The sequence below is a fragment of the Chamaea fasciata genome, unplaced genomic scaffold, assembly GCF_029207755.1.
Source record: "Chamaea fasciata isolate MVZ Bird 193981 ecotype frontalis unplaced genomic scaffold, bChaFas1.0.hap1 SCAF_3, whole genome shotgun sequence".
Lineage (NCBI taxonomy): Eukaryota > Metazoa > Chordata > Aves > Passeriformes > Sylviidae > Chamaea > Chamaea fasciata.
The window spans coordinates 105092348-105119642 of NW_027094088.1; the positions used below are offsets into that span (position 1 = coordinate 105092348).

Here is a 27295-nt window from a genome sequence, read left to right on the forward strand (position 1 = left end):
AACAAAAGCAAGCCTTCAATATTCTTGAAGGACATGGAGGCGTTGGAGTGTGTCCAGAGAAAAGCAATGAGCTGGGGAAGGGTCAGGAGCACAAGTCTGATGAGGAGCAGCTTACGGAGCTGGGGGTGTTCAGCTTGGAAAAAAGCAGGTCAGGAAGGACCTCATTGCTTTCCACAGCTACCTGAAAAGAGGCTGTAACCAGGCAGGGGTTGGTCTCTTCCAGGTAACAAGAGACACAACAAGGGAAAATGACCTCAAATTGTGCCAAGAAAGGTTCAGGTTGGACTCTAGGAAAATTGTCTTCATTGAGAGTGGTTAAGCATAGGAACAGGCTTCTCAGGGAAGTGGTGGAGTCACCATTCTTGGAAGGGCTCAAAAAACAAGCAGATTTGGCACATGATATGGTTTAGTGGGTATGGTGGTATTTGGTTGCCTTGGACTTGATCTTGGTAGTCTTTTTCAAATGTAATGATTCCATGATTCTACACTTATTTCTGTCTGAGATGTTCTACTTCTCATTTCTCAACAAGCAGAAGGCCACAGAATTAAACCACTTTAAAACAAGGCTATGTATGCACACCTGCTGTCTATACATATGTTTTACGCTAATTTTAAACAAAATAAGGGAGAACTAGAAAACTGCTCTCCTTTTTGTAATTTTTCCTAAACCTAAGTATGGATGTTGGCCTGTTTTACATTCACAGCAGTGTTCAAAACAAATGTCTTTTTAAAAGCTGAGGAGGAGGATAAGTACATTGAAATTGAGGTATAACTTTTGTATTATATTCACTAAGTAAAATTAAGTTTCAAATAGTTTTGCACAGTGGATTGATTGCTGGGAGCAGAGTTACAGCAGGGAAGTGTTCAATTAATGGTGTGTGTCTCTGTGGAGCAGAGATTGCAGGAGTTTTCTGAATAGAAGAATATCATACAGAAGTAGAAATGAAGGGTGTAGCTTTGTTCAGTTTCCAAATCGCCAAATGATATCCCTCCAGTCAGTTAGGAAGTAGTCTGTGATTGATGGTTGCTGCTGGAAAACTTGCTTTAGGCTTTATGAGACTGTCAAAATCTACTTGAACTAAATGTAATCAGGCCTATTATTCCTATGTAGTTTGCTACATTTTAGACCCCTTTACAGGCAGCATCCTTCCTAAGTCAAGTGCACAATTTAAATGCTTGCACACTCTAAATCTGTGGTCTCCAAAGTGGGGTGTTTGCACAGTGTGATATAGGAAGAAACTACCAAAACCGCTGATTTACTGCTACATCACTGCAGCTTCACCAAGTCCAGAGGACTTCCAATATTAATCAGCTTTCAGGACAGGATTCACTGCTGGTTCCCCTCCACCTAACAATGCTGGGAGTACCATCTCTTGCTGGAGACATGCATGTCAAAAGACTCTTAAGAGATACGCAAGCAACCTCTCCCCTGCAAACATCCCATACCCCACAGTCTCAGAAATATGTACTTGCTTCCAGGAAATTCACTGATTTAGTACAGCTATTTTTAAATTCAGAGATAATTAAATCTCTCCTAATGTACTCAATCTCTGAATTGGACATTTAATTTAAAAATGTACTTTTCTAATTTACTCTTCTCAACATAAACACATTCTAGACCTTCCTCACTGTAACATGTCTCTAATGACTGCCAACAGTAAACTCTCTTATTCTCTTGATAGCACATATTTGTCTGGTAAATCTAATTTACCTAAAATACTTCACTAACTTCTCATCTCATACAGCTGTTAAAATTGTTCTGTGGGAATACAGTGGAGACATTTAAAACTCATGTCAATCTGTTTTCAATAGGCACCAGTTTTGCCATTGAAACCAGAGGGGTACAAACAATTGTATGCACAAGTTACAGTATTGTACCTTCTATCATTTCCATCCCACTTGGAGGTTTACAGTGTCCAGCATGGCTCACAACCCAGACAGGATACTGCTGGTTCAGTCCACAATAAAGGGCCTGTATAAAGGTCCTGTAATAACCTGCCAGTCCAGGGTTACCTGCCAAAAAACAAAACATACAAGCACAGTCAATACTAACCTTCCAACAGCAAGCAATCTGCTTCAAAACACACTAAACAGCATTACACAGCGATTTGTTAATTTATTTTCTCTAGTACATTTCCAGTTTTTATTTCCCCAATGTCACAGGCTATGCTATTCAACTTTTTTAATTCCACTGATCAATGGTACTCACGGGAAACATTTTACAGAATTACTTCGAAACTGCAAAACCTAAAATTGAAGTCCAACACAAGTGAAAACATCTTCTTCTGTCAGAGGTCAACTAGCTTGTTTATCTATCTCATTGAGTTACAGAAATGTGAATTTAAAACATCACAAAAGTCTACAGCACGTATCACCTGATCCAGATGTCTGCTCTCCAAATATCTCAGTGTTATCACTTCAAAATAGGTATGTGACATTCTTACTGTACAAAAAGTCTGTCCTGACCTTAAAAAAAAGGATGATTTTATTTTAAACACATTGGACCAAATAAATCTTCTCCTGCTTGCAACTTCATTTTCTCTTTGTCCCTTTCTACACCAGTGAAGAAACTCTTTCCTTTTCAGACCTTGTGGTCTAGAACCATAGGAGAATCAGTCCTCCCTCCTTGTGTCCCAGCAGCTTTTGAGGACTTCTCAGAAAAGGCTGGTGTCTGAACGGACATGGCTTGCCCTGGGAATTCAGACCACCCTGTTCTAAAATCCACTGTCAAACATGGAAAATATCAACAGTCATATAATACCATTGCTCAAGTGGAAACTGAAATGCTGTCCCAAAGATAAAAGTACATCTTTGAAAGAGATCACTGGATTGCCAAACAAAATACTATACTCTGCTCCCCCTTTCTTCTTTCTAGTTTGGATACCACTAGTGATATAAATTGGAGAGCAAATCCATATGAAGATGAAGCAGAACTTTCCTAATTTCCACACGATCCATAAAAATTCCACACAGACATAAGAACATTTAATTCATATTTATTTATTGACTTTCCAAAGTAGTTATACTGATTTTTTTACCATCATTTAGACACCAGCAAAGCTCGTCCTCATGGTTAGGACTGCTCAGTTTTGTGTCTTTCAACTCCCACATCAGGCAATTCTTAGTTTGGATATCATCAACAGCAAAAGGCAGCAGTATTGTGTAAAAAGGCTGTCATTTTTTAAGAAAAGACATTCCAAAATAAAACCAGCGTACTGCAAAACAAAAAAAGCCTTCATTCAAATTTTGTCAACTCCTCTATATCAGTCTGATTGTAATAACAGAGGCTGAGCTGTGTAACTATTGATACTGACAGAGAAGAAGAATTAGAGCTACAATCAAATTTGTACCTGTGAAAACAGTGCATGGAAATAAAAACAAGAGTTATTCCACTCCTCCTCCTTCTGTGGTGGGTATTTTCATATTTTCTTCTTTCTTTCACCCTTTTGCTCTTAAAGCAGCACACAGTAAGTTCATTACTCTACCAGGAGGATCCCTGAGCTAAGTGCCACTGAGGCACCCACAGCCACCTGGAGCAGAGCCTCGTGTGCAGGAGGTGATAGCACAGCTCACCCTGGCATGGTGCATGAGCACAGGAAGGGAGCCTTTCCCTCCAGGTAATGTATCTCACACACACACTTCACCCCTCACTTACATGTAATAAGTGTCTCTGAGGGGTTTTAAATCTCAATAAAACTAGTGATCTCAAAAATCATTATTTTTACTGTACTACACAGATGGGGGGGGGGGGGGGATCCCCAAACCCAAAACATCACTATCAGTTATTACATATTTCTAAGCATCTCCTTGTAAGCTTGCCATTAAACGAAACTTTTAAAAAAGGAACTTTTGTTTTGTAAAAACTCCAGAACACATGACCAAATTTGTGCAAGTTGATTTCCAGGAAAACAATTGAAAATTCACAAGGGTCACACATCCATACAATTGCATCAGGGTTCCATACATCAAAAATAAATAACATAAAGGGCCCCAGAGACAATAAAATCTAATCTTGACATAATCTGTCAAGTTCCTTGGATTGATGTTACACAGAGGAAATCTGTCTTTCAGCAAGGCTGAAGAAAAAAGTAGCAGCAATCCAAAATCAATTGTGTCTTTTGTAGTACAAATGATCACAATGCCTTGCATAATGTTTAATCCTGGAATGTAATAACATTAGGGGTTTTGAGATCAAGGAATCACAAAATTAATCTCAATCACAGCATTTTTCTTCTTTATACTTTTCACTCCTTTAATAATGTAGAACAAGTGGGGGAGAAATTACAACAGCTTAGACATTTTGGTGCTCTCTCCCATCATCAGCCAGGTGAACCTAACACAAAATTTGCTCAGGATTTGGTCACCAGCTGAAGAACAGTCAGGTAAGAACTGCTTAAGAACAGTGAGGCTTCGCATTAAATATTATACAAAGCCTAAGAAACTCTAATACTTCTTTCAGGGAAAAGGGGGCTTTTATCCTGTGATATATGTGGTGTGTATTTTAGGCAGGAAAAAGAGAAAATCCATAAACACAAAAGAAACCTCACTCCTCCAGTCCTCATAAGCATCTGCTCGTGGTAAGAGATATTCTGAGAGGTCTGAGCTGTTAGAACTGCTACTGGCATTTCCAAATGCCTTGAAGGGGTATGAATGAGAACTACTGGCACACAGGGGAATGAAAACCAACAAGAATTTTAACAGCAATAATTTCTACAGAGAAATCACCACATGTAAAGCAGCTATAAATATATTCTTTATTGAACTTGCAATTCCAGTGGAGTTATTCCAGATTTGAACTGACCTAAGTAAATGCAGATTAATAGTCCCTGCTGTTGAAAGCTGGCATCTACAATATTTATGAGTGAAGAATGTCTATCTCACATGTCTTTAAGGTAATTTTGTATGTTTTTAGTTGAGCTGCTATCTGTCAAAATACTTTTGGGGAGGAAACAAAAAAATCTGGACTAAGAATTTTTTCATACAACAGAGTAATAGTAAGACCTAATAGAAATAACTGGGACTTACGAAGTACAGCAGTCTGTGATCAATGTTTTAGGCTGATCTTTGCAACTGAAATGTGTTCAATTAAATTATTGTAGTTTATTTTATAGATAAAGAACTACTAGCTTAATCACAAGGGCACCCAGGCAACAGTGCTCAGTTGTGCTTTTTAAGGATTTCCCAGTACAGTAAACCAGAACTGCCTATGATCTATCACTCAGCAACTAAGTGTCAAAAAATGGAAACCATAAGTAAATGCAGTATTAACCTCCATGATTTGAAGGTTACTCCAGTTATTTGAATATCACATAAATCCTTAGACACCTCAGGGCAGCTGAATCATTCATGTATGCCAACAAATCTCAAATTGCAGTCATCTGAACCATGAAGTACATCTTAAGCAGTTACTCTCAACTGTGCTTAATTTTCAACAGCATTTGTGTTGTTCCAGAAGTCTTTTAAACAATAGCTGTAAATGGTGACCATAACAGAAAAAGACACAAGACTATAATACACTGCAGATTTGTCTAATTTCCAAAAGATTTCTAAGCATTTCATGGGAAGAGTGTGTCAAATGCAGAATTTATACAGTGAATGAGAACACTTTATCTGATGTACCCATAAGGTGCAATAAGCAAAGGACTCCTGCCACATTCCCTGTTTTTCTCTGTAATACATGACATTTCACCCAGCTACTCTACATTAAGCTCAAAGTCTTTCCATTTTTAATTTGAAGATGCGAATCCACTGCTTCCTTTTCCAATTCATTCCACCCACAGCTAACACAGAATGGTACAGAACAACCTGGAGTGCAGAGGTGGAACTTGGAGCTATTTTAGGAGGTAAATATCCTCTGCTTCTATATACTGCAGATATAAGGCTTTCAACAACTAGAACTACTACTCTTTAGACATCCATGTAAGTAGAAATATGAACATTACTTATAAAGATGCATTTGACTACCTTTCACTTTCAAACATTTTCCTGTTAATGCTTTTTCCATCAAATCAAGATTTTAAATGCCATCTGCTTCCTCAGTAAGACACTTAAGCAGTGAAGAGAGAACAATTTATACAGAGTATTTACCCCAGGATATCACTGCTAAAGAATAACCTTCATCCTGATTTCAATGATTTCCTATACAGTGCATCATAAAGTCAAACTTGGCCTGCCTTAAAATGAAATACTAATATTTGAAGTGCTGCACTTCCAGAAGAGAAATTATTTAGACTTGATAAATTTAAATTTACATACAGTGCGCCATCAGTGAAACTCAATCAGTTTAATTATGAATGGAAAACAACAAACACATCATGCTCACTTAAAAAGTCACAGACCAGAGCCATTCCTCACAAACAATGACAGCTTTTATGGCTTACAAATTGTCAAGCATTTCGAATTCTTTAGCAACAGAACACATTCATGTCAAATGGAAACCATAATTAAGAGAACACTAGCACTAGATAACCCCATGCAAAAAATGTTCCAGGTTAGAAACGAAGATATTCAACAAAACATGAAAGAAGTCTTCTGTCCAGAAAAATATAAGTCAGAAACATATACAGCTTGCTCAAAAGAAATTGAGCCTAAAACATAAAACTCGGTAATTTTCAGCAGTTCTGGAAGGGATAGCTGAATTGAGAAAGATTTATTTAAGCAGTAGATAGCAAAAGCCAGGAGTGGTGTGGAGTGAATAAAAAACTGACATGTAACTAAGTCATCCCAAACAAGGTTTCTTACATCTTGCTTTGAAACAAGGGTTTGGGTTCCATGCACTGTCCTGTGAGACACACCCCAGTGTCTCCAGTTGTGTCTCCAGCTGTCTGACCATCCGTGGGAGCAGTAGCTGGCACTGAGCCGTGGTGCTTTATGCGCTTCTCCAGCAGTTGCTTTTTGCTTGCTCTGGGACCTCAGCAGGACTATAAAGAATAAAGGCACAAATACAAGGGAAGGGAAGAAGGAAAATACACAGCCAGCAGTGGGTTTACAGAGAACTTTGAGGAACTGGAAAATATGCCAGCAATTACCATAAGTGTAATTTTAGAAATAATCGACAGTTTCAGAATTAAATGTATGCCGCAGTATTTACATTATAGTCTCCTGCAAGAAAAAACAAATGCAGCTTCTAAAAAGTAAAAGAAAAAAAAAAAAGAGCAGCCATAAATCAAATTTGAAATCCAGGAGTGCACAGCAGGACACATAAAAATCATTTTTGTGGCAATGATTCTCACTGCCTCTTCACAGAGCTGCCAAAGATCCCAGCTCCAGCTCGAGGAGCCTCAGTGGCAAGTTCCTTGCTCAAGGAAACCTAATCTGCCTCTGGCATCCTACCAGCCACCATGGAAGAAGATGCAACTCCCCTATGTTAATGAATGGAAAGCAGCCCAAGCAGATGTCAGAAGAATTTAAATGGCGCATGCAAAAAACACAATGATGTTCTCACACTTGGGAGAAAACTGCAGAATCTGACACTGTGGCTGGTGATCAGGCCTTGAAAGGCAACACACAGGTCTCTCTGACATGCAAGGTCAAGGGATTTCATATAAAACATGTCAAATAACATTTGAGTGGCCATCATAAACTCACATCAACGAAGCTTTCACCTGTTTGCACATCTCAGGGACTGGCATTCTTCGCCCTATATGCCTTTATAGTCCCAACTCTAGGGGAACAGCATCAGCCAAGGAGGAAAACATTACAAGGACGTTACAGAGAAACACATGTGAAAACTCTGTTTGATCCTCTCTAACTCTGGAATCATGAATTTGGCTGGAAAACACCTTAAGATATTTGCCTGGGTTGTGAAAATAGGGATTCTCAGAAGGATTCAGCCAGGTGTCTGTAACACAGCTTATTAGAGAGTTTTTTCAAGAACGTTTCCCATTTTTTTCCTTATATAAACGTACACACACACAGAGTTAATGGTTTGACAGAGCTATAAAATTTACATATAGGATTTTATAACACACATTCTTAGTATATATTTTGCAAAGCCAATAAGCTTGTCTGTTGTTCTCTAATGCTGTTTCACCTTTAAGATAAACGTAGGTGTATTCACCTCTAAAGAAATCCCACAGACAGTCTGATAAAGCTGAATTAACCTAACACAGCTGTTTTTGCCCAAGTGACAAGAGTGCCTGAAGCTTGTGAATTAAAATTACTGGGTAAAAATTGTGACAGTATATGCTGGTTTTCCCATGAGAATAATTAACAGCATCTATCCAAGCAGATAAGATATGAAGTCCAAAATGCTGATTTCATCCACTGCAAACCTACTGGACTTTGTAATTAAGCAATATTGCAAGGGTTATAAAGTCCACATATGTATTTCAGTAATTACTTCTGCCATCTCAACCAAAAGAGCTACATAAATACAAAAGAAGCCTCGATTTTAATTTTTTAACATGTCTGTAAACTAATGTTGCCTGGAATGGAGTTAAAACTGAGACAAAAAACTGAAATAATTGAGTTCCCATTGGACTAGCCAATTTTTCACACTTTTCAGTGGTAGAACCCAGGATTTCCTACTGCTTACAATCAAATAATTGTTTTGTAATTTTCCCCATAGTAAATGAAAAATTAAAACATTTAGTTAGATCTCCCAGTACACACCTACACAGTCTCTTAAGCAGATGAGAACAGATATAACTACTTTTAATACCCCAGAGGTGGTTGGTCTGATCCAATCCATCCTATAACCAATGCTGGCAGAGAGGACACTGCAAGTTCTGTGCTGGGTCTAGAAATCCCAGTGGGAATTTTTCAGCCAGCTTCATGGTCTGAAGCAGCATTGGACCAGAAGAAAACAAACCTCCAGAAATTAAAAGGGGGAACAAAGAAGTGCATGAAGAGGAACACAAGACTTGATGTCAAATGGGTTCACAAGAAAGCCTACGAAACATCTGAATAACACAACCCTGATGAGAAAACAGCAGCAGGAAAAAGACAAAGACAGGAAAATAAGCAATTCAAACCCAAGATAACCACAAATTGTTTTATGCAGATACACAGCTCTGAAAAATCTGATCACTTCTGAATAATATACAAGGAGAAAGCAAACAATACACTCAAAAGGCACTAGAAAGAATATTTTCAAATCTGTCTCATATTTTCCTATGCTGTACCACTGGTAAGAATTAAAAAAAAAAAAAAAACAAAAAAAAAAAAAAAAACAAAAAAAAAAAAACAAAAAAAAAAAAAAAAAAAAAACCAGGTTTGGGTGTTTTCAGGTTATTAGGTTTGGCTATTGCTTGTTTTGCTTTATCAAGGTAGAAACAGACAGGAAATAAATAGCAACAGAGAACACCAAGACAGTTAATTCCAGATAAAAAGGCTCAAAATGTGTTTCTGCAACTTTTGTGTATTGAAACTTCAAGAATATCATATTTGAAACCAACAGTCTAAGCTGATTTTGTAAATGAATTTTGTATTTGCATCTGCCTTGAGTCTTCAGAAATGCAAGACTGAAGAACAGACTATTCTGAACATGGAAAACAAAGATTTACCAGTTCACATCCTTAGGGAAAGACTCTTTACATTGAAACCACGGTAATCGTGACTGAGGAGAAGGGCCTTGTAGCTGGGGTATTAATATTGGTCCTAAGTAGATGCTCCATGAAGACTTCAATTGAAACACTTTTTTCAGGAAAACACAAAACACAAGTCACTTCACAAGCACATTTATTCACCCATTCAAGATCTATTGTGAAGAGTTTCTGCTTCTTAGGAGAAGGCTGAGACAATGGATATAAAATATCTAACACTTAAAGGCAGAAGGCAGTATTTATGTATCACTACGTATTTACTTATTCCTATGAGAGGTTTTTTAATCTAACAAGTATAATCAAGGTTTGTTTTCAAAACTGGAAATCAGAACAATAATCAAATTCTTCCATCATGTCCGTAATAGGAAAACAAGAGCAAGAGTTATGACTAACTGAGTTTCTGGTCATACTGTTTTCCATAATTGAGATATTGAACATAAAGGGTCATATTTATTTCTATTATAGATTCAGTGATCCATAGGAGTTACTGTCAGACAGAAATAAGGCCATGTGTTAACTAGAATCTGAAAGAGGATTTTTATTTTTCATTCTTTTCAGATACAAAATGTTAAATAACAAGGCAAATTCCTAGTAGCTCAGGTGTTTCTGGTATCAGCCCCCAGAAAGGAAGTACATTATACACTGCTGCTGTAGCTTTAAACATTTTAAATGCTTTGTTTGACCATGATGCAGATGGAAACACTGGATTCCCATCATAGGTAGGTCCTTCACTAAGCAGTTTCTTCTTCCCTCCCGCCTCAGAAATCTCATGAAGAGAAACAGATCCTTTTTAAAATTTTCAAATCAAGCAAAATACCCTAGAACACAACTTTTCCATAACTCTGGCCAACTCAAGCCACTGCATGCTGCAGCAGAGGGATCACTTCCTCCCCTGATGCTGCTCACACAGCCAGGCAGGAAGGATCCATGCTGAAAATGCCTCATTAGCAGGGAGAGGATACCAAAAGATGACTGTGGATTGAGAAATTTCAGTAAGTCACTTCAGTCAGTCACATCTGCCACCCAGATTTAGTGGAGGGAAATACTGTCAAGCGCAGTTGGACGTTCAACCATTCTGTCATTACTCTGCCTTCTCGAACTTAACGAGCTCAACTGTGCCAAGCCCCCATCAGAGGTACTTCTGGAGCACTGGGAAGTTCAACAAAAATGGCATATTTCAAGCCTAGATCTGACATACAGGCTCCTCTCTGCATGAGGAAGTTTTTATTTTTAATGAATGACTACATTTTTTTTCTGTTCTAAAGACAATGGAAGCTCGTGGGTTGACCCAGTAAACAAAGCTGAACTGTCAGCATATTTTAAAATATTAGTCACAAACAAGTAGTCCATAAGGAGAAAAATAATGGAGAACAGTGTCCTAAGAATTGAATTTTTTAATATATAATGTGGGATAGAACACACACCTTTCCTTCAGGGGGTACTCTACCAGCATGCATGTGTTCTAGCCAAACCTTTATTTTGGTATCCTTTGGCATCCACTATGCTCAGAAAAAACCTGGGGAAAATTCACCGACATATTCCAAGTTTTATGCGGATTGAAAACAAAAATCAAATAGGTACAGACAAATTAGTATTATCTGCTACAAATAATGTCCTCAGGAAGTCAAACTATTTACCTCAGTAAGTAAAGGGCAGGGTCATTTGATATTTATTCACACACAGACTAAATAATCATTGGCTAATAATACTTTAATTTTCATGTACAAAGAACTCTAGCTTACAGTACCTTACATGCATGACCACCTGAGGAAACAAGGCTGATCTTCTAATTAAGTCATAAATATCTGTACTAGAGATAAAGAAATGGCTGGAAAAGTTGGGAGGAGTGGCTTTGGAAATATCAGGAAGATACAGTGTAGCAGTCTGTTCTCAGTGATGACTTTTGCATCCCACATACCAGTTACTGGAGAGTAGGAAAGCCTTTTTTTTTTAGTCAGAAAAAATTCATCGCAATGTAAAATACAAATTCTCCAAGTCAGAATCTGAGAACTCAGGGTCAAACGCAAAGAGCTGGCAGCTTCAGCTGGAGCTGCAGTGGAAACAAAAGCAGAAGCCTCAAGGGAGAAGCATTCTCAGTGAATCACTACCACCTGGAGAGGCTGGTGGGGCACCAGCTCCTGCCAAAGTCGTCTCCAGACAGAGCATGTGAGCTCATGTACATGCTGAGTGCTGTGGACTGACATGGTAATTTATCAACAAAGTTCTATGGCAAATCCAGCTGAAGGAACTCCCACCTTCCCCCATGACTATCATTCTCACCCTCCTACCATGGCTCACCAGCCCCTGAATTACACTGGCACAACTCTGTGGGAGCCCTGCTGTGAACCCAAACAGGGAATTGTTCCAGCTGTAAAAAGACCCCAGAAATAAATGTATTTATTTAATTCACAGCACAATCACTCAGAGCATTGTTCTGGCAGAACTGAGGAGTAGACTGGCACAGAATGGTGAGAAAAGAAATACCTTATGCCAGTATTGTTGACAAACATTTTGAATTGCGAAATAATGGCCTTAGGAAGTTTTTCAAGTGCTCCAGGCATAAATCTTAAATTTCCATTGTCTGGTGAGTCTAAATGAACACTCTACAGTTTCTAACTTCCACACTACTTTACACTCAGGAACATCTGCTTTACACCTAACATCATAGTTCTAACGGCTGTGTGAAGGCAAAAGCCCTATGAACGGCCCAGTCTCCTCACTGGCAGCCCACATCCAAAGAGAGGTTCAACTACCTAGGTGTTACCTGCAAATAAAAGCAGGTAATGGTAGAGACTTCCCAGAAAAACTCTGATTATGTTATGCCGATTACATAAGATCGTAACAGAGAGAGGTGGAATAAAGGGAAAGACACTCTTGAAAATTTTAGGAACACCAGGTAGTTTTCTCTGAGTCAGTATGATGAGCAGCCCAGCAGGCAAATAATACATTCAAAGATCAAGCGGTCACTTCAATCCTGATGCTGCAGGTGAGGCCAGGAGAACAGAGCACAGCATTTCTCTTCCTCTCTGCAGGAAAGGGCTGCAGATTCACAGCCATTCTTTCTACACAGTAAGGAACAATGTTTTATAGTAAATAATCCCAGTCAAGTACAGTATCTGCAGAACTAAGTGTAATTTCAAGCACTGCAAATATCACAGAATGGATGAATGCTGCTGCTAAAATAAAATGTAAAAGAAAAGTAATTCCTAAATAAATAAAGTATCTGTGCACACACAGAAAGAATTCTGCTCAGCTATTTGGATATGAACAACATATAATCAGGACACAATCAGATGCAAAATTCAGATTTTTTTTTTTGGTTCCTGCTGATTAGCCACATGTGATTCAAGTGTGCCAGCTGGACGAGATGCCATTCTGAGCTCCATAAACCTCCACATGCCTTGTCAAAGAGAGCCAAGACTCCAATCAACCAAGATTTTTAAACTGAATCTCTAGATCAGATGTGTCTTCACTTTCGAACATCTAAAATTTTCTTTTTCTCTGCTCCATTGCTTCAGCTGAGGATGGACAACAGAAGCACTGCTCTCCTTAGGATGGTATGATTAAAATAAGCAAAGGCAATAGGACCCATGAAACCTTGTATCTTATACTAGTAGAGGTAGGTGAAGACAAACACACAAAGCACAATGTTTAAATGATGGAAAACATCCACATAGGAAACAACCCCTGCTTTAGGTCACCCAAATTACGTGACACAAGATTAAGAATTAAAGTGTAAGTCAGTGTATGAACAGGGAACTGTTGTAGCTTTTTTTAACATAAGCACTAGCATAGTTACACTTTCAGAATTTCTCCTAAAAATTCTCATTGCATGTAGAAGCATTACTTAATTCAACCCCCAAAATCCAAAGTTAAATTAATGATTCTTTTAAAAAAAGACCTGTGAAGAGTAATTTTCCCTAATATCCTTAGGGTATTTAGTGCCATATACTGGAAGGGGATACCTGCCCTGGCACAAGAATTTTTCAGTGAGGAAGAGTAGAGCTGCCCATGGAGCTGGTCAGTGATTTAAACATTCCAGGAGAGGAAGTATTTATTGTCTCACTCCATGAAGCCGTGCTTCTATGTTAATTTATTTACCTGGTGTTAACTCATTTTAAGTGATTGCTAGCTTAGATGCTTAGGCTACTGTATAATTATAAATACTGCAAATATGAATGAAGATTTGTTTGGTGCCTTGGGATACAATTAATGAGGATGACTGGCCATCTACCAAGAAGTAACTCAATGGAAAGGTGGGAACGGGAGCTCAAGCACTCCCAATCTTTTATTCTCTGCTCTAATTTGATTTGCTTTATCTCACTCCTCCTAATGCAAATAAAAGGCAGTTGTATGACTCTCAATAACTACCAAAACTGGTTAATCACTGTCACATGGTCTTATCTTTTTTTCTGATAAGAATACAGTAGAGAATCAGTCAATGCTTACCTTACCTCTCTGCATTCAGAGGAGAGCCTGAAGCCTGTAGGATGGTATATCTGGCTATTGTAGCAATAACTTTGCCAAAACACGCTATTTTTTTTCTAATCTTTAGAACAGCTCCCTCTTCTGGCATACTCTGTTTATACTATATTTAAGTAGCATGCTTCATTCCTTACTAATTTTTAATTCTATTTGGTTCACAACACTTAACAAACCCAGTTTTGTTGTTAAGGTTCCCACGGTTCAGTACAGCTGTGAAGAAACACTACAGCTTTTGAAAGGACAATTAATTTTTATCAAGTATTTATCTAAGGTTATCCATTGACTTCACTACCTTTTGAAAGTATCCCAGTATCAACCAAGATCAGAATCCACAGGTAGACTAGGAGCCTGGATGGCCAGTTCAGGGGTCACATTTGCAAGATCACTGAATTTGGAAGGGATCATCTGAGATCTCTGAGCCCAGCCCCTCCCTGCTCATGCAGACTCAGAGCAGGCGGCACACACAGTCAAGTTTTAATTACCTCCACAGCTGGAGATTTCACATCTCAGGGCAACCTAACCCCTCAGTAGGCAGAAATGCTCATGGTGGTGCCATCCCTACCTACTGGTTCTACGAACTACCCAGAAATTCATGGCCCTTCCTTCAGCATCTGAATTAGTTGTTTAATATCAGGCTGGATGAAATTGGGACATAGAGTGCCTTTATGAAGCAGGTGCCACGTCATGGACTCAACCTGACCACCCCCACCTGCCCCTGCCCCTTCAAAAAATAAAAATCAACAAACCACCAAGCAAAAAGCAAACAAACAAACCAAACCAAACTTCGTAAGAGCTCTCATAATCCTGCTGATAGTGACAAAACTGCAGAGAACACAAGGACAGACTTTTTTCCCCAAATGATGCCCTGGTACTATTCTTTCAAAAAAACCCAAAAAACCACAAAACCAAAAAAGAACCAAATAAAACCCAACAATAAAACTAGAAAGAGGAAAAAACTGTTTAATGCATTCAGACAGAACAGGTTCTCAGCTTCCTTCACAGAATTGGTCTTGGAGCGCATTCAGTGACTTTTGGCACAAACATACATGACCCAGAACTCAGAACGCCCCTTGTCCAGGAGGTAAGAAATCTCTTTTCCCCTCAATTTGTCTGTCCATTGCCAGCAACATTCCCTTTCCTCCAGCTGCATTTCAAAGGCAAATCGTGAACACTGCTACGTCCTGGGGGAGGAGATCCTGGCTGCTGACTTGGAAAGTAGTGTCTGAGAAGATAAAGTACCTTCTCCAATTAACTCAATGGTCTTGACTCCAAAATCAGATTTTGCTTCACATAACCACTTCTGATCCATCCACATGAGGTGCCAAGATTCCCTACAGGATTCCAGATTATATCCTGGCTCAGGCTGCCAGAAGCTACACACTGCAAGCTCATCTGCTGATACTGAGAGTCCTTACTAGATCCAATTCAGTTGTTGCAGACCAAGTTGTAACAGAAAGATTTTGTACCAACAAGGGGATTTAGTCACACAAATTTTGTATAAATCAACGCCCATTCAACCAAACTGAAGAGAATTAAACATGCTTTACACAGTTTGCTGAATGAGGAAATAGATTCTTTTACCCCTCAGTCTCAGTGGTGACAGTAGACCCTCTGAAGAGCAATTCATTCCAGAAACTGCTGAGCAGAGTGAAAGATTAATAACTTTCAAAAAGCTGTTTTGGTGGGAGCCAAATAAATGAAATACAAAGAAACTAAGCTTCAGGGCTTTGCAATTAGTTTTATTGTGAAGTATTATAGCTTACTGATTTTTATTATAACTTTCATTATCCAAGTGTTGAGGGTGATGACTGTTAAGTAAAACAGCAAGTGAAGACAAAAGCCAAATAATGTACAGAAAGCTTTTTGGAGTCCCTATGTTACAGTCAAAAACGGCACTTTAAATATTTTAAAACTAACAGGAACTCTCATCTCAAGACAGAATACACTAAAGACTTGTCATAACCCAGGCAAATTGTTTGCACTGTTTTCACTGCTGAAAATAGTTCAGTAGTCTTCAAGTGAAACAATCTTGTTGATGTAAGTACATGTAGCTACTCCTAGGAGATGAGAATCCAAGTCCGCAATTTCTGTTGTGCGTAAGCAATTCTTGACTCAGAGAATTAGCTCAAAAGAAAGATCTTTATACTTGAAAAAAGTGTTATGAGTTGGTAGAACAATAAGATGATCCAAAATCCCAGCAGCGATCCAACTGCAAACAGGCAGATTAAGAACCTTGGCAAAGCATAGGGAGTACTCTGCATGCAGGCTAGAGAACCAGATTCTGACATTATTTCTGTATATTAATGAATGAAACTTGTGTAACATGAATTACCACAAAAAAAAAGGTTATTTACATTATATATGCTTCCCAAGTACAAGATTGTAAATTGCAAAATTGCCTTCTTTACAGCAATGGTAACACAAATTAGGAAACCTGGAACAAAGGTATCCCAAAGTATTCCTGCAATGAAATGCAAGAAAAGCTTTGATGAAAAGCAAAATGTCATGAACTAAGAAGCACAGTGGTTTTAAAATTTGTATTTATTTACAAGACTAAATGTTTCATAAATATACAAGCACAAATAAACAGATACTATTAAAACAGAAAAAAAAATTCCATTACACTTTGTGGATTCTGGTTTTGAATGAACACAAGTAACATTAAATATTGCTGTAGTAGATTTTGTACTTCACTTCTAATTTTACACTAAACAAACACTGTAAAAGCGAAAACAGTCCTTTAGGACACAAGAGGAAAAACAGTAATTCCTGTCCTTTCCATTACACCTACATTTCCAGAAAATCGTGGACCTGATCCTTCAACTGTACACATTTAATGTTATTCTCATGAGTAATCAATCAATTTTAATAGAAAGAATTGACATTAAGAAAGTCAAATAAGTATATGCATATATTCTGGACTGAGGAAAAACTGGACCTTCTATATAGTAATTACTTTAATAAACACATTATTACTCCTATTCAGAGGTTTTGTGGACACAAAAAAAAATCATAAAACAAAAAACTGTGTATTAAACATTTCAATTAATACAGTAAAGCTTTATTAAAATTTTAAGTTCACACACACTGCCCCTAATATCAAAACATTAGCTTGCAGTTAAATGAGATTAAAGTCTGCCACATGTTCTGTTTTTCAACTGCTTCAAGCACAGTGAGCTATCAGTTCTCAGGAGGAAGAATCCTGCCTCATTTCAAGTCAATGGGAATTTTGCCATTGATCTCAGAGTAGAAGAATGGTTTGGAGTTTTTAAGTTGTGAAGAGGGAAAAGGCTAAGTTGGACCAGAGAGGAATCCTCCCTGTTTTGAAGTAACATGATTAAAACACAAAATGAAAATAAATATACAGGATTTATTCACAAATCTCATGCAACAATTTGCAGCAGAAGCTGAGAATTTTTTCATCTTTCTCAATATCCACCCACCCAAACTCTGTTTGGTTTGACTATATGTTAACAAAATCATATGCCTGAATTTCATTAGGATTGGAAAAGTATGTACCAGAGCAGTTTATTACACAAAACAGAGTAACACATGCAGCAGGACTAACCACCCTGAGTTCAGATCACCCAGCACTTGACTGTGCATACTCTCTTTTTTAAAGCTAGAGCTACCCTTGTCTGGCTATTGCTTTCCTTGACTTGTGTACCAAGTTGTCCTTTTGCCCCTCTTTCCCTCATTCCATAAAGAATCTCAACCAGGAATACATGCCTTTCAAGTGTGAAAATTGCTGGACTCCAGAAGGGCTCCACATTTCATACTCGGGAAGTTACAAAAGCACAAGGGGAATGTAATCCTGACTGTTTAGGTACATGAACATGTTGCCAGATGATCCAAATGTCTGGATCTCTCCTAAAGCTGTGTTTTTTGCACTGGGAGATAAGCCCTGGCTTGAAGGCTAAAATGAGGCAACGTAACAGTTGCAAAAAATCCCACCATTTGTTTTACCAAACACAAAACTGCACTTTGTTATGTCAGGTCCCACTAAGCTCCCTGCCAGCCACAGCAACAAGCTTGGGTAACTTAAATCATTACTGAATTTGGGCACCTAAAGCGAAGACAGCATCATAGTGGTTGCTGAGCTTTTAAATTGTTTTCATGGTGGGAGAACTTCTAGCTTGTTACCAACATAATTCTGAAATAAGAGCAAAACCATAAATCAGCTGCTTGCAAAAGCCTGAAGACCATGACATAAGCACAGTGACTATTTCACTGATGTCTATTTCTGAACATTTATTTAGTTAAGATGTTATTAAGGAGTCTTCACAGAACTGTTATGCAGGAAATCAGCTCCATGTAGCCCTGCCACTACATTTTCTTGCATTAAAAGTTTCCTACGATGAATATGAAGACCATGCAATGTATGTGACTCAGTACATCTTGAACAGAGTAACTTACACACCTTGTAGATGCCTGGGATGCTAATGTTTGACTTTTGTGCTCTTCCCCTACATATCTTTCTACTGATTTAAACTAGCTTTACAGATTTATCCTTGTTACAACCTCTTCTATCACCCCAAACAGAAGGTATCAGCCTGAAGACAGGTGAAAGCTCCAGAACCTGTGAGAAAAAGAAACTCTAAACTCAGCTGTTCAGTTAAACCTTCCACAAATTCGTTAACTGAGAGAAAGCAGCAATTGAAAAGCATGAAATCAGGCTTGTACTTCCAAAGAGGTATTAAAGACATACTGCATAGTGTATTTGGTTTAAAAGGTTATTTCTCACAACACAGGAACAAGATGCATTCAAAAGAAGCCATTTTCTTTTCAGTTAAGGAAAGAATTTAAACTCCACTGTCACTGGCTTAAAAAGTTACTATTCAGCTCTTGGAGGCAAAGGCATAAAACCATTGTGTCCAAGGAAACTAACATAAAATATTCCACGGACTTTCCAAAACACTGAAAAAAACTCCCTGAAAAATTGCACCTGTGTTCTCTTTCACCACCAAGTAAAGACCAAGCCTGCATACAGCCCCATAAACAGCAATTAGGTACACTAACAGTGAACCAAAGTTGGGGATACTCAGAAAAGTCATTATTTGCACCACTCATTCTGGGGGAAATAATAACAGTGCATTCAAATACACTATAGAAAGCATTAGAAATCTGCAAACTGTAAGGCAGTGAAAAAGTCACAGTACCTGTGCTTGAGTGGGCTCAAGCTCTACTTTTCCTAAAGACAGAACTCTTACAGCTTATTGGTAGACTTTAATGAAATTAGGACTTCTCCATTAATTTTAACATATGCCAAACACAAGTTTCGAGCTCTCATTTTAAGACAGCCACATTTAAATATAATGAAGAACTGTACAATACTTACTGAGTACAAGAGGGTCAGCATAAAAATTCATGTGCAAAAATCTTAAATTAAAAAACTTTTACTATTAAAAAAACAACTTAAGAAACAACTGAACTTAGAATTTTTCCTCAAGTATTGTAACTTTCATCTGTCAGTTGGCATATAGCTGACATTTCAGTAGCACTCCAAGGTGCAAGAGATAAATGGAAGAAGAGCTATGAAAACAAACAAAAATCTACAATGCTCTCAGTAAACCACCACCAGGAAGAAAATGAGTGAGATATCCTAATTTCTAAGTACTGCCTTCTGGCACTGTTAAAGATAAAGGTAGCAGTAGCAATTAAATGTAACAAGAAATTTCACAACTGCAGTATTACTGACCTTTTGGCCATGGGCACGAGCCAAAATCTACCACCTACATAGAGATTTTTGAAAATGAAACTGGACATATGCCTTTCAATCGACAAACTTCTAGACCTAAACAAAAAAAGACCCTTACCAGGAATAATCATGAACAAGAGCCTGGGTAGATTTTTACTTTCATCTTTAGAGAGGTCTTTCCAGGGCCCACACTTTAAGACATGGGTAGCAGCTCCACAACAGTAGATAAATTCTTCATGTAAGGGGACTGGCTCTTCTGACCCCGACCTCATGTTTGCTGTTAAGCAGAATAAGATACTGTTATAAAAGGTCAATACTTACAGAGTTGTCTCTTAGTTACTATGCTTCCCCCAGAATAATTGCAAAAAAACCCCAGCCAAACCACCCCACCCCCAACACAGTCATAGCCAGTAATCTGAGGCCCAGTTCAGTATTTGATGTCTGAAGGAACTGTGGAAGCTGATACATGTTACCACTACACGAGAGAAAGCATCTTTCAGTTTCCGTCACAGAAATACACAGCTATGAACTGGACAATAAGCTCTATTCTACCTTAAAGGCAAATAATTTTAAATTTCTTGTTCATACTGTCCACTGAAAAGATTCATCTGAAACCTGCTTGAAGGCAAACAAATGAAAAAATACCAAACAAACAGAACTAGTGCATGAATGTCTTCGCAAGTTCTGTGTGCCTCGTAATAAAACTGCATATTGCAGCCTAACACCATGACCTTTAACCATCAAAAGCATAGTTAAAAAAAAAAAATTAGGCCTGTCAACTATTTTTGCTTAGTGAAAAGGGACCATTCATTTTTGAGTACAAGGACAAAAATTCCAATTCCTAGTCAGTTTGGGAAATTTCAAGCATGTAAACCAAAGCCTGAAATATCTACATGGTCTGCTGCACTATTAACTGGGGGCACTACCCTCACTAATAGTCACTGGAAAATTTCTCAGTGCTACACAATGAAAAAGGAACAGATCTGACTGAAATTTTAAATAATGACACTTGAAAACATCAGAAAAGTACAACTGAAGAAACATTTCCTTACTTTCCCCAGTTTGAATCTGGGGTTTTAAAAGGTTTAAGGTAAAGAAAAACGAAAGCAGAAAAGGCAGAAAAGACAGAAAATGTTTTGTTTTGAACTAACAAGTACCACCTAGAAAAAAACTGAATATAGTACAAATGGAAAACACTTCTGGAGGGAAGGGAGAAGTGTTCTTTAATACTGCCAATTACAGCACTATTCTCTGGATGAAATCTTGTATCCCCATGTGCCAATTTCACCCCAGCACGGCCAAAAAGAAGTTCTTTTAATGACAATGCAGACACTTTTACTACATTGTTTGCCATCTTATTATATAACTTTTAGTGACTGAAATGTAAGTAAAGTGAATTCTGCCAAACTATAAAGAAGTACACTTTTAATGCAGTATCCCTGCTTTTATTTCTTTATTATTTAAAGCTGAAAGAAGCAAAGAGCATCTTGAACAAACAAATCTAGTTACATCAACAACCACAGTAAATATAAGTTGTCACCCCTTTTATGAGGTGTTTACAATCCAAGAAGCAAAAGTAATAAGTTCTTATGCAAGAAAGTAGGTTTCGGACAAAGTTTCTGATCATGAACCAACAAAATCTGTTGCGTATTTTCATTCTGAATTGATTTCACACAACAAATCTAAATGGAAATACCACTGACAACCCTTCATTCAAAAAAGTATTTGCAATGTTGAAGTCAGAAGTTAAGCAATGAGAACAGAAAACTCAGCAATACATTTTGGACTGGCGTGGGAGGATTTTCAGGTTCACACAGACTGCTGTTGCAGCTTTGGTCCAGTCTTTAACTTAACTTCTAATTTCAAAACCACAGAGTGTTGCAGTACCTGAAAGGAAGACCTGCACACTAGAGAAGAAATGGTTATCTGAAAAACTACCTGAGACAATCCCAAATGGCTTCTTTGTACAAGCTCCATGTAATATCTGAGCTCTATGTAATACCCATGTAATATCTGAGTTTTTAATTTGCAACTTTATGACCTTTGGCAATAAAAATGGACCAAAGAGTAAAACAGGGAAAAGATAGTAGATATACTCCCAGAATACTATTCAGACCTGTTTCAAGATGAAATCAGTAATAGCCAAAAATACCTTTGGATCTCCTTCCTTCTTCCTAAATGAAGCTTTATGAACAGTACTTCTATTACAGGCATCTATCTTTGGCACAAATTGACTTCATTTCCCATAGAAATATCTTAAGATGGTCTATCAATTTCCAAATATTCAACAGGCAGAGGTCTCAAGAGAAAAGGTTCCTACTGGCAAATTAAGCCCACAGAGAGAGCACAGTTTGAGCCACAGCAGCTCCAAGAATGTTGAGGAGACAGAAGGACAAACTTGCCTGGTGGGAGTTTCATGAGTTATCACGGAGAAAGTTAACAAAACTCAAAGAGATGCAACTACCTAAGAAATCAGACCTTATTACATCCCAAGCCATATTTTCTTCCTTTTCTTCAACCGCTCCATATAAATCCTCTGACAATATGCATGTAAAGTATTACAAGAAATTCAGTTTCTGTCAAGAGTGATTAACCTAGTATCAAAATTTCTGTTAGAATACCGAAATACAGGTTTCAATTGACAGGGCTTTGGCTCTAGATTAACACACCCTTTGTGTAGGTGTCTACCAGAAAAACTCCTATTACAGGATACAAAGCCTTGGATGCCAATACATGAACTATTAAGGGGAATAACCATGTGATCAGCTTCTTGGTTGCCACCTCAGGATTAGAAAAATCCTTTCCTGGTTAGTAAAGCCTATAGTAAAAACATATGGAGACATGCACTTGCACTTGCAAACCAACACATATATCTAGGTGTCTCACTACTGATCCAGAAGCCACCTACAGTCATTTTTTCAGACAGGAATATCTGGAAACAGAGTTACACACGAAGGGCAGATTACCTCTGCCATAGGACCAGTTCTTTCCATCTTTGGGTCAATTGACCCCAAAGTAAAATGTTGATAGTAAAGCTAAGAGAACTTTGCAAACATAGGGCTAATTATTTATGCATCTTTCCTGATAGCGTATTTTAATTGCTCCATTCTACACTATTACTTGGACTTGACATTTTATTTCAAAGATAACTTGGAAATAACAAAATTTGATCTACACTTAAAGAATACAATGAAAGCGTTATCACAAACTCAGACTAGCACCACACAATGTAATCAGAGTAAGTAAATTGGTATCTGGCATGTAAACTATTTGATCACAAGACAGAACAAACAGGTTGGTGTACGTATTCTGAAGCATGATGGTGCAGTGAAAGATGCAATGGTAACCACAAGGGCAAAGATAAGTTGCATAAAGTAAGGGTGAAACCAAAATAAAGGAGAAAGGACCACTGCAGCAGATTTGACATACAAGGTTCCACAAAGTCATGAGAGACACACCCCAAGGCGTTCACGAACAAGGTTACTGTGAGGCCACCCTCTATCCTTTCTGGTAAGTCACAATAATATTGGAAAAAGCTACCCAGGAGAGTGGTGGAAGAGTTTAAAAAATGTGTAGATGTGGCCCTTGGGGACACGGTTTAGTGATGAACATGGAAGTGCTGGGTTAACAGTCAGACAACAATGCTGCTAGAGCTTTTTTCCAACCTTAACAACTCTGTGATTGGGAAACATGTCTGGAAACTGCAATAAAAGGCAACTATGCCCATGTTAGAGTGCCCAGGGACCTCTAGGCCAGTCAACCTCATCTCAGTTCACAGAAAGTTTAAAAAAAAATCCTGCTCGAAGTTGTACCCAAGAACATGAAACCACCATTGACACACCAGCAATGTCCTTCAAGGATCAGTATTGGGCAACAATGTTCAATGTCTCCACTGAAAACCGCACAGAGGAGAGGAGCTACTCTCAGAAGGGTTGTGCAAAATGTCAGAGGGAGGAAGACAAACCAGCTGAAACACTGGAGGCCAGGGCTGCCATCCAAAGGGACCCTGCCAGGCTGGAAAGGTGGGAACTACATGAAAGTCAAGGGCAAATGGAAAAGTCCTGCACCAAGAGTTCAGCAACCCAATGCAGCAAACACAGGCTGGGCGCTCAAAAGCTAGCTGTCAAAAAAGACACAAATTCACAAATTTCATAAGCTGAAAATGAGTCAGTAATGAGCCCCTGTAACCATCAAGCTCAAGTGTATACAAGGCTACAGAAGAAATAGCCTACAATCTTGGAACGTGTTTATCTCCTGCTGCTTGGCATTGGGAAGATTGCATCTGGAGAACTGTGTCCAGTTTCGGGCTACTCAGAGAAGCAAGACATCAATATACTGGAGAAAGCCGATTAGATGATATGGGTGCTGAAGCATGTGATGTATGTCCAAAGGACAAGGAAAAACAGTCAAAAGTTGCAACGAAGGAAATTCCAATAACAAAGGTTTCCTCCATATGTACAATTAGGACTATCAAATAGTGAAAGTTTGCCCTGAAAGGCAGGACAATCTCCAACTGGACCATGCTTTCAGCAACCTGATCTGCTTTCACCTTTTTGAGAAAGGACCTGGACTACATCTTAAGGATAACCTACAAAGTTGGATGCATGTAAATTCATGAGACTGAACTAGATACACCAAAAAGTGCCAATTGCAAGGACGCTGTTTATCAAAAACCACTGTAAATCAGTGGAGGACTTGATGGTTAAGGATAAAAAGGTATTTAAAATCAGAGCCATTTTCTTTCAGAAAAGACATGAAAGAGCACCCCACGCACTATAGGCAGTTCTGGCTCAGCTGAGACCACAGAGTAAGATCACTGAGATTCACAGGAGTAAGTATTGTGTAAGTTCCTCTAATCACATAAAGGGAAAGATGTTAATTCAGAATAAGAGACCAGTCTGCCAAGAGCAAACCATGGTCAAGCAATGCAATTGCCTTCAATTATAAAATACCTGGCTACAAGAATGAAAGAAAATATGAAAACGTAATGCACACTGCCTTATTAAGAATTTTGGCACTGTCTCCCACTGCATCCTTCTTTCTAGGCCAACGAAATGCAGGCTGAATAAACTGATTTGCATAGTTTGAAAAGTAACTGAACAGGCTTAAAAGACAATTAACTACTATCTGCCAGCTGACAAGTAATCTTGGGTCAATACTGGAGCCTATAAAATTCAGGATTTTCATCAGAAACATACCTGCGACACTGAGGCCAGCTCTGTTCAACCCCACCACGTCAAGAACACAAGGAAACTACAGAGGGTCGAGTAAATAACTAGACTAGAGGAAAAGCTTTATGAACTGTGCTTTTTCAGTTTCGCATGCTGTAATCAAAGAGCAGCCCAGAGCCATTTGAAGGAGATCTGCAAAAGCAGCATTGCGAAACCTTTCTTTGCAGTGGAAGATGGTAAAACAAGAGGCAACAGCTACAAGTTGTATCTTGACACTCCAAGGCATTATAAAAAACCAGTTGCTAAGAAGGCAACGGATGATCACTAGGAAGGCAGCGGAACCTCTCTTGGAGGTTTTAAGACTCAGCTGGACAAAAGTAATTTTGATCTCAACTGAAGGATGGACTAAGTTTTCTCCGGACTTTTCCACGAATCAACAGTTTATAATTCTTATGGCCCTAGAACAGCAGCAAAAAAAATAAAGCTGGAGGTACAACAAGGATCTCAAACAAGTTTTCTAGTACCTTAGTGAATGCAAAGTTTTATGAACACAGTACATGACCATAACCAAGTACTTAGGTCAGAGAAAAGAAATCTCAACTAGACCAGTCCCCAAAAATATAGGAAACTCCAGCAGATGTATTCTATTGATTAGCTGTACCAGCTTAAAGAAAAAAGAAACCTTGCCCCAATAGGTGATTTTATGTGACAGAATTCAACACTAGAATGAAAAAGAATAGCTGGGAAAATAGCAAGATTCCTTCAGCTGCTTTCTACACTAAGGCTCTGATAATTTCTACAACCTTATTTCCACAGGAGAGTCATCCAGACCTGACATAAACTCTTCAATCTGCAGACTGGAACTTACATGCTCATAGCTGGGAACTAGAAAGGGACAGGCTGACCGACCTGCTAAGAAAACTGCAGAGGAACAACAGAAGGGGGGATTACATGATGTGAGAGATGAGGTATGACATGACACATGATGCCCAGATCTCATCAAAGATTTATCTGGACAAAAAACAAACAATGGATGCCAGATTTTCTCAGGGAAAACAATAAACACAGGCCAAAGACTTTGCAAGCTGTTGTGACATCAGTCACAAATCTTGACCAATTCTGTGTAAGAAAAGAAGCAGCAGCAGCCAGTAGCACATAAAAATGAAACATTTCTTCAATATACTTTCCCGTACAACTCTCTGTCCAAGTCATATATGAGTCCCTTTCACACTAGCTCTAAATTAGTAAATAAAAACTGTTAGGCATTATTTGTAAAAATTAACAAAGTTAAAAAATTAACACTATGGACACATCAAACGAAGCAACGTAGTCATACAAAATAACACTGCTTTCCTCTAAAGCCAGTGAAGTAATTAGGAGGCCTTGTTTGTAGTGATCATTTGATGAGCTAGCAATATGATGCCTTCAATGGTTTTGTTCCTATGTCATCCTCCCCATTCCCCTCCCTCAAAGAGTAAAACAGCTGGGAGAATTTCACTGATGACTACAAAAATATCAGTGACACATGTGGAAATGGGGTACAGCTCACTCATGTTTAGGGTTATAATGATAAAAAGCTGAAGTGCAGAATGAAAACTGGAATCACTCCTCAAGCCTAAACCTTGTTCAGAGATAACACATACAGGACTGCGCAAAGACCTAAGGAGAGAGAAACCTAGTTCTAAGAACTGGCCCACCTGCAAGATCTTTTAACATCATACTACCATTAATAATCTTGTAGCAATGACCAAGAAAGTATGCACAATCCTGATGTTAGGGATGCAGGGAAATTAATTTCTGAGTATCCATTTTGTACCAGATAAGTGGTCCCTTGTCACGGCCAACCATTATAAAAGCAATTATTGAGACAGCTATTCGTCAAAGCAGGACAGGATCCACAAATCAAAAAATTGTTAGATTGGAAAGGTTCATTTGAGGATTAAAATCAGGAACAGGTGAACTCCTCACCAATCTTATTCTAAAAAGGTGCTTTCCTCTGACATGAGTAATTTGAAAGAGTTTTGGAGTTTGGGAATCAAGAAATCGGAAAACATTTTCAGATGTCACAATGATACACTGGTCTGGCACAAAATTATTCAACAGATGATCAAAACCGTGGGGAAATAGATTAGGAAGGCCCACCATAACTTTTAACTGATCTTTATATGTCACTGCAGGCTTTAGCTTTGAGAAGTTCAGCATGCACTAATGACTAAAAAAAAAAAAAAAAAAAAAAGAGCTTCTTTTAATTATCATAATGGAACTACTACAGTACTCTTGGCCTTGACTTCCTCACTGCTCTCAAGAACGTGAAAAAGCAAATTAAAGACTTCCATGGGGATCAGGCACACTGCAACCTTTATGAAAGCAGTCACACTTCTGAAAGCATCAACTGT

The 27295-nt window shown here is 38.4% G+C and overlaps 1 protein-coding gene across 1 annotated transcript in view; it reads right to left on the reverse strand.

Moving 5' to 3' along the window:
* LDAH (lipid droplet associated hydrolase) overlaps nucleotides 1-27295 on the reverse strand; it is a 110179-nt gene that overhangs the window by 76619 nt on the left and 6265 nt on the right. Inside the window, exons 2-3 of the mRNA XM_066179998.1 lie at nucleotides 19847-20005; nucleotides 1879-2013 (exon numbers count right to left, since the gene is read on the reverse strand). Of these exons, the coding sequence (XP_066036095.1) occupies nucleotides 1879-2013; nucleotides 19847-20000 (289 nt within the window). The 5' untranslated portion in view covers nucleotides 20001-20005. The remainder of the gene's footprint in view (nucleotides 1-1878; nucleotides 2014-19846; nucleotides 20006-27295) is intronic.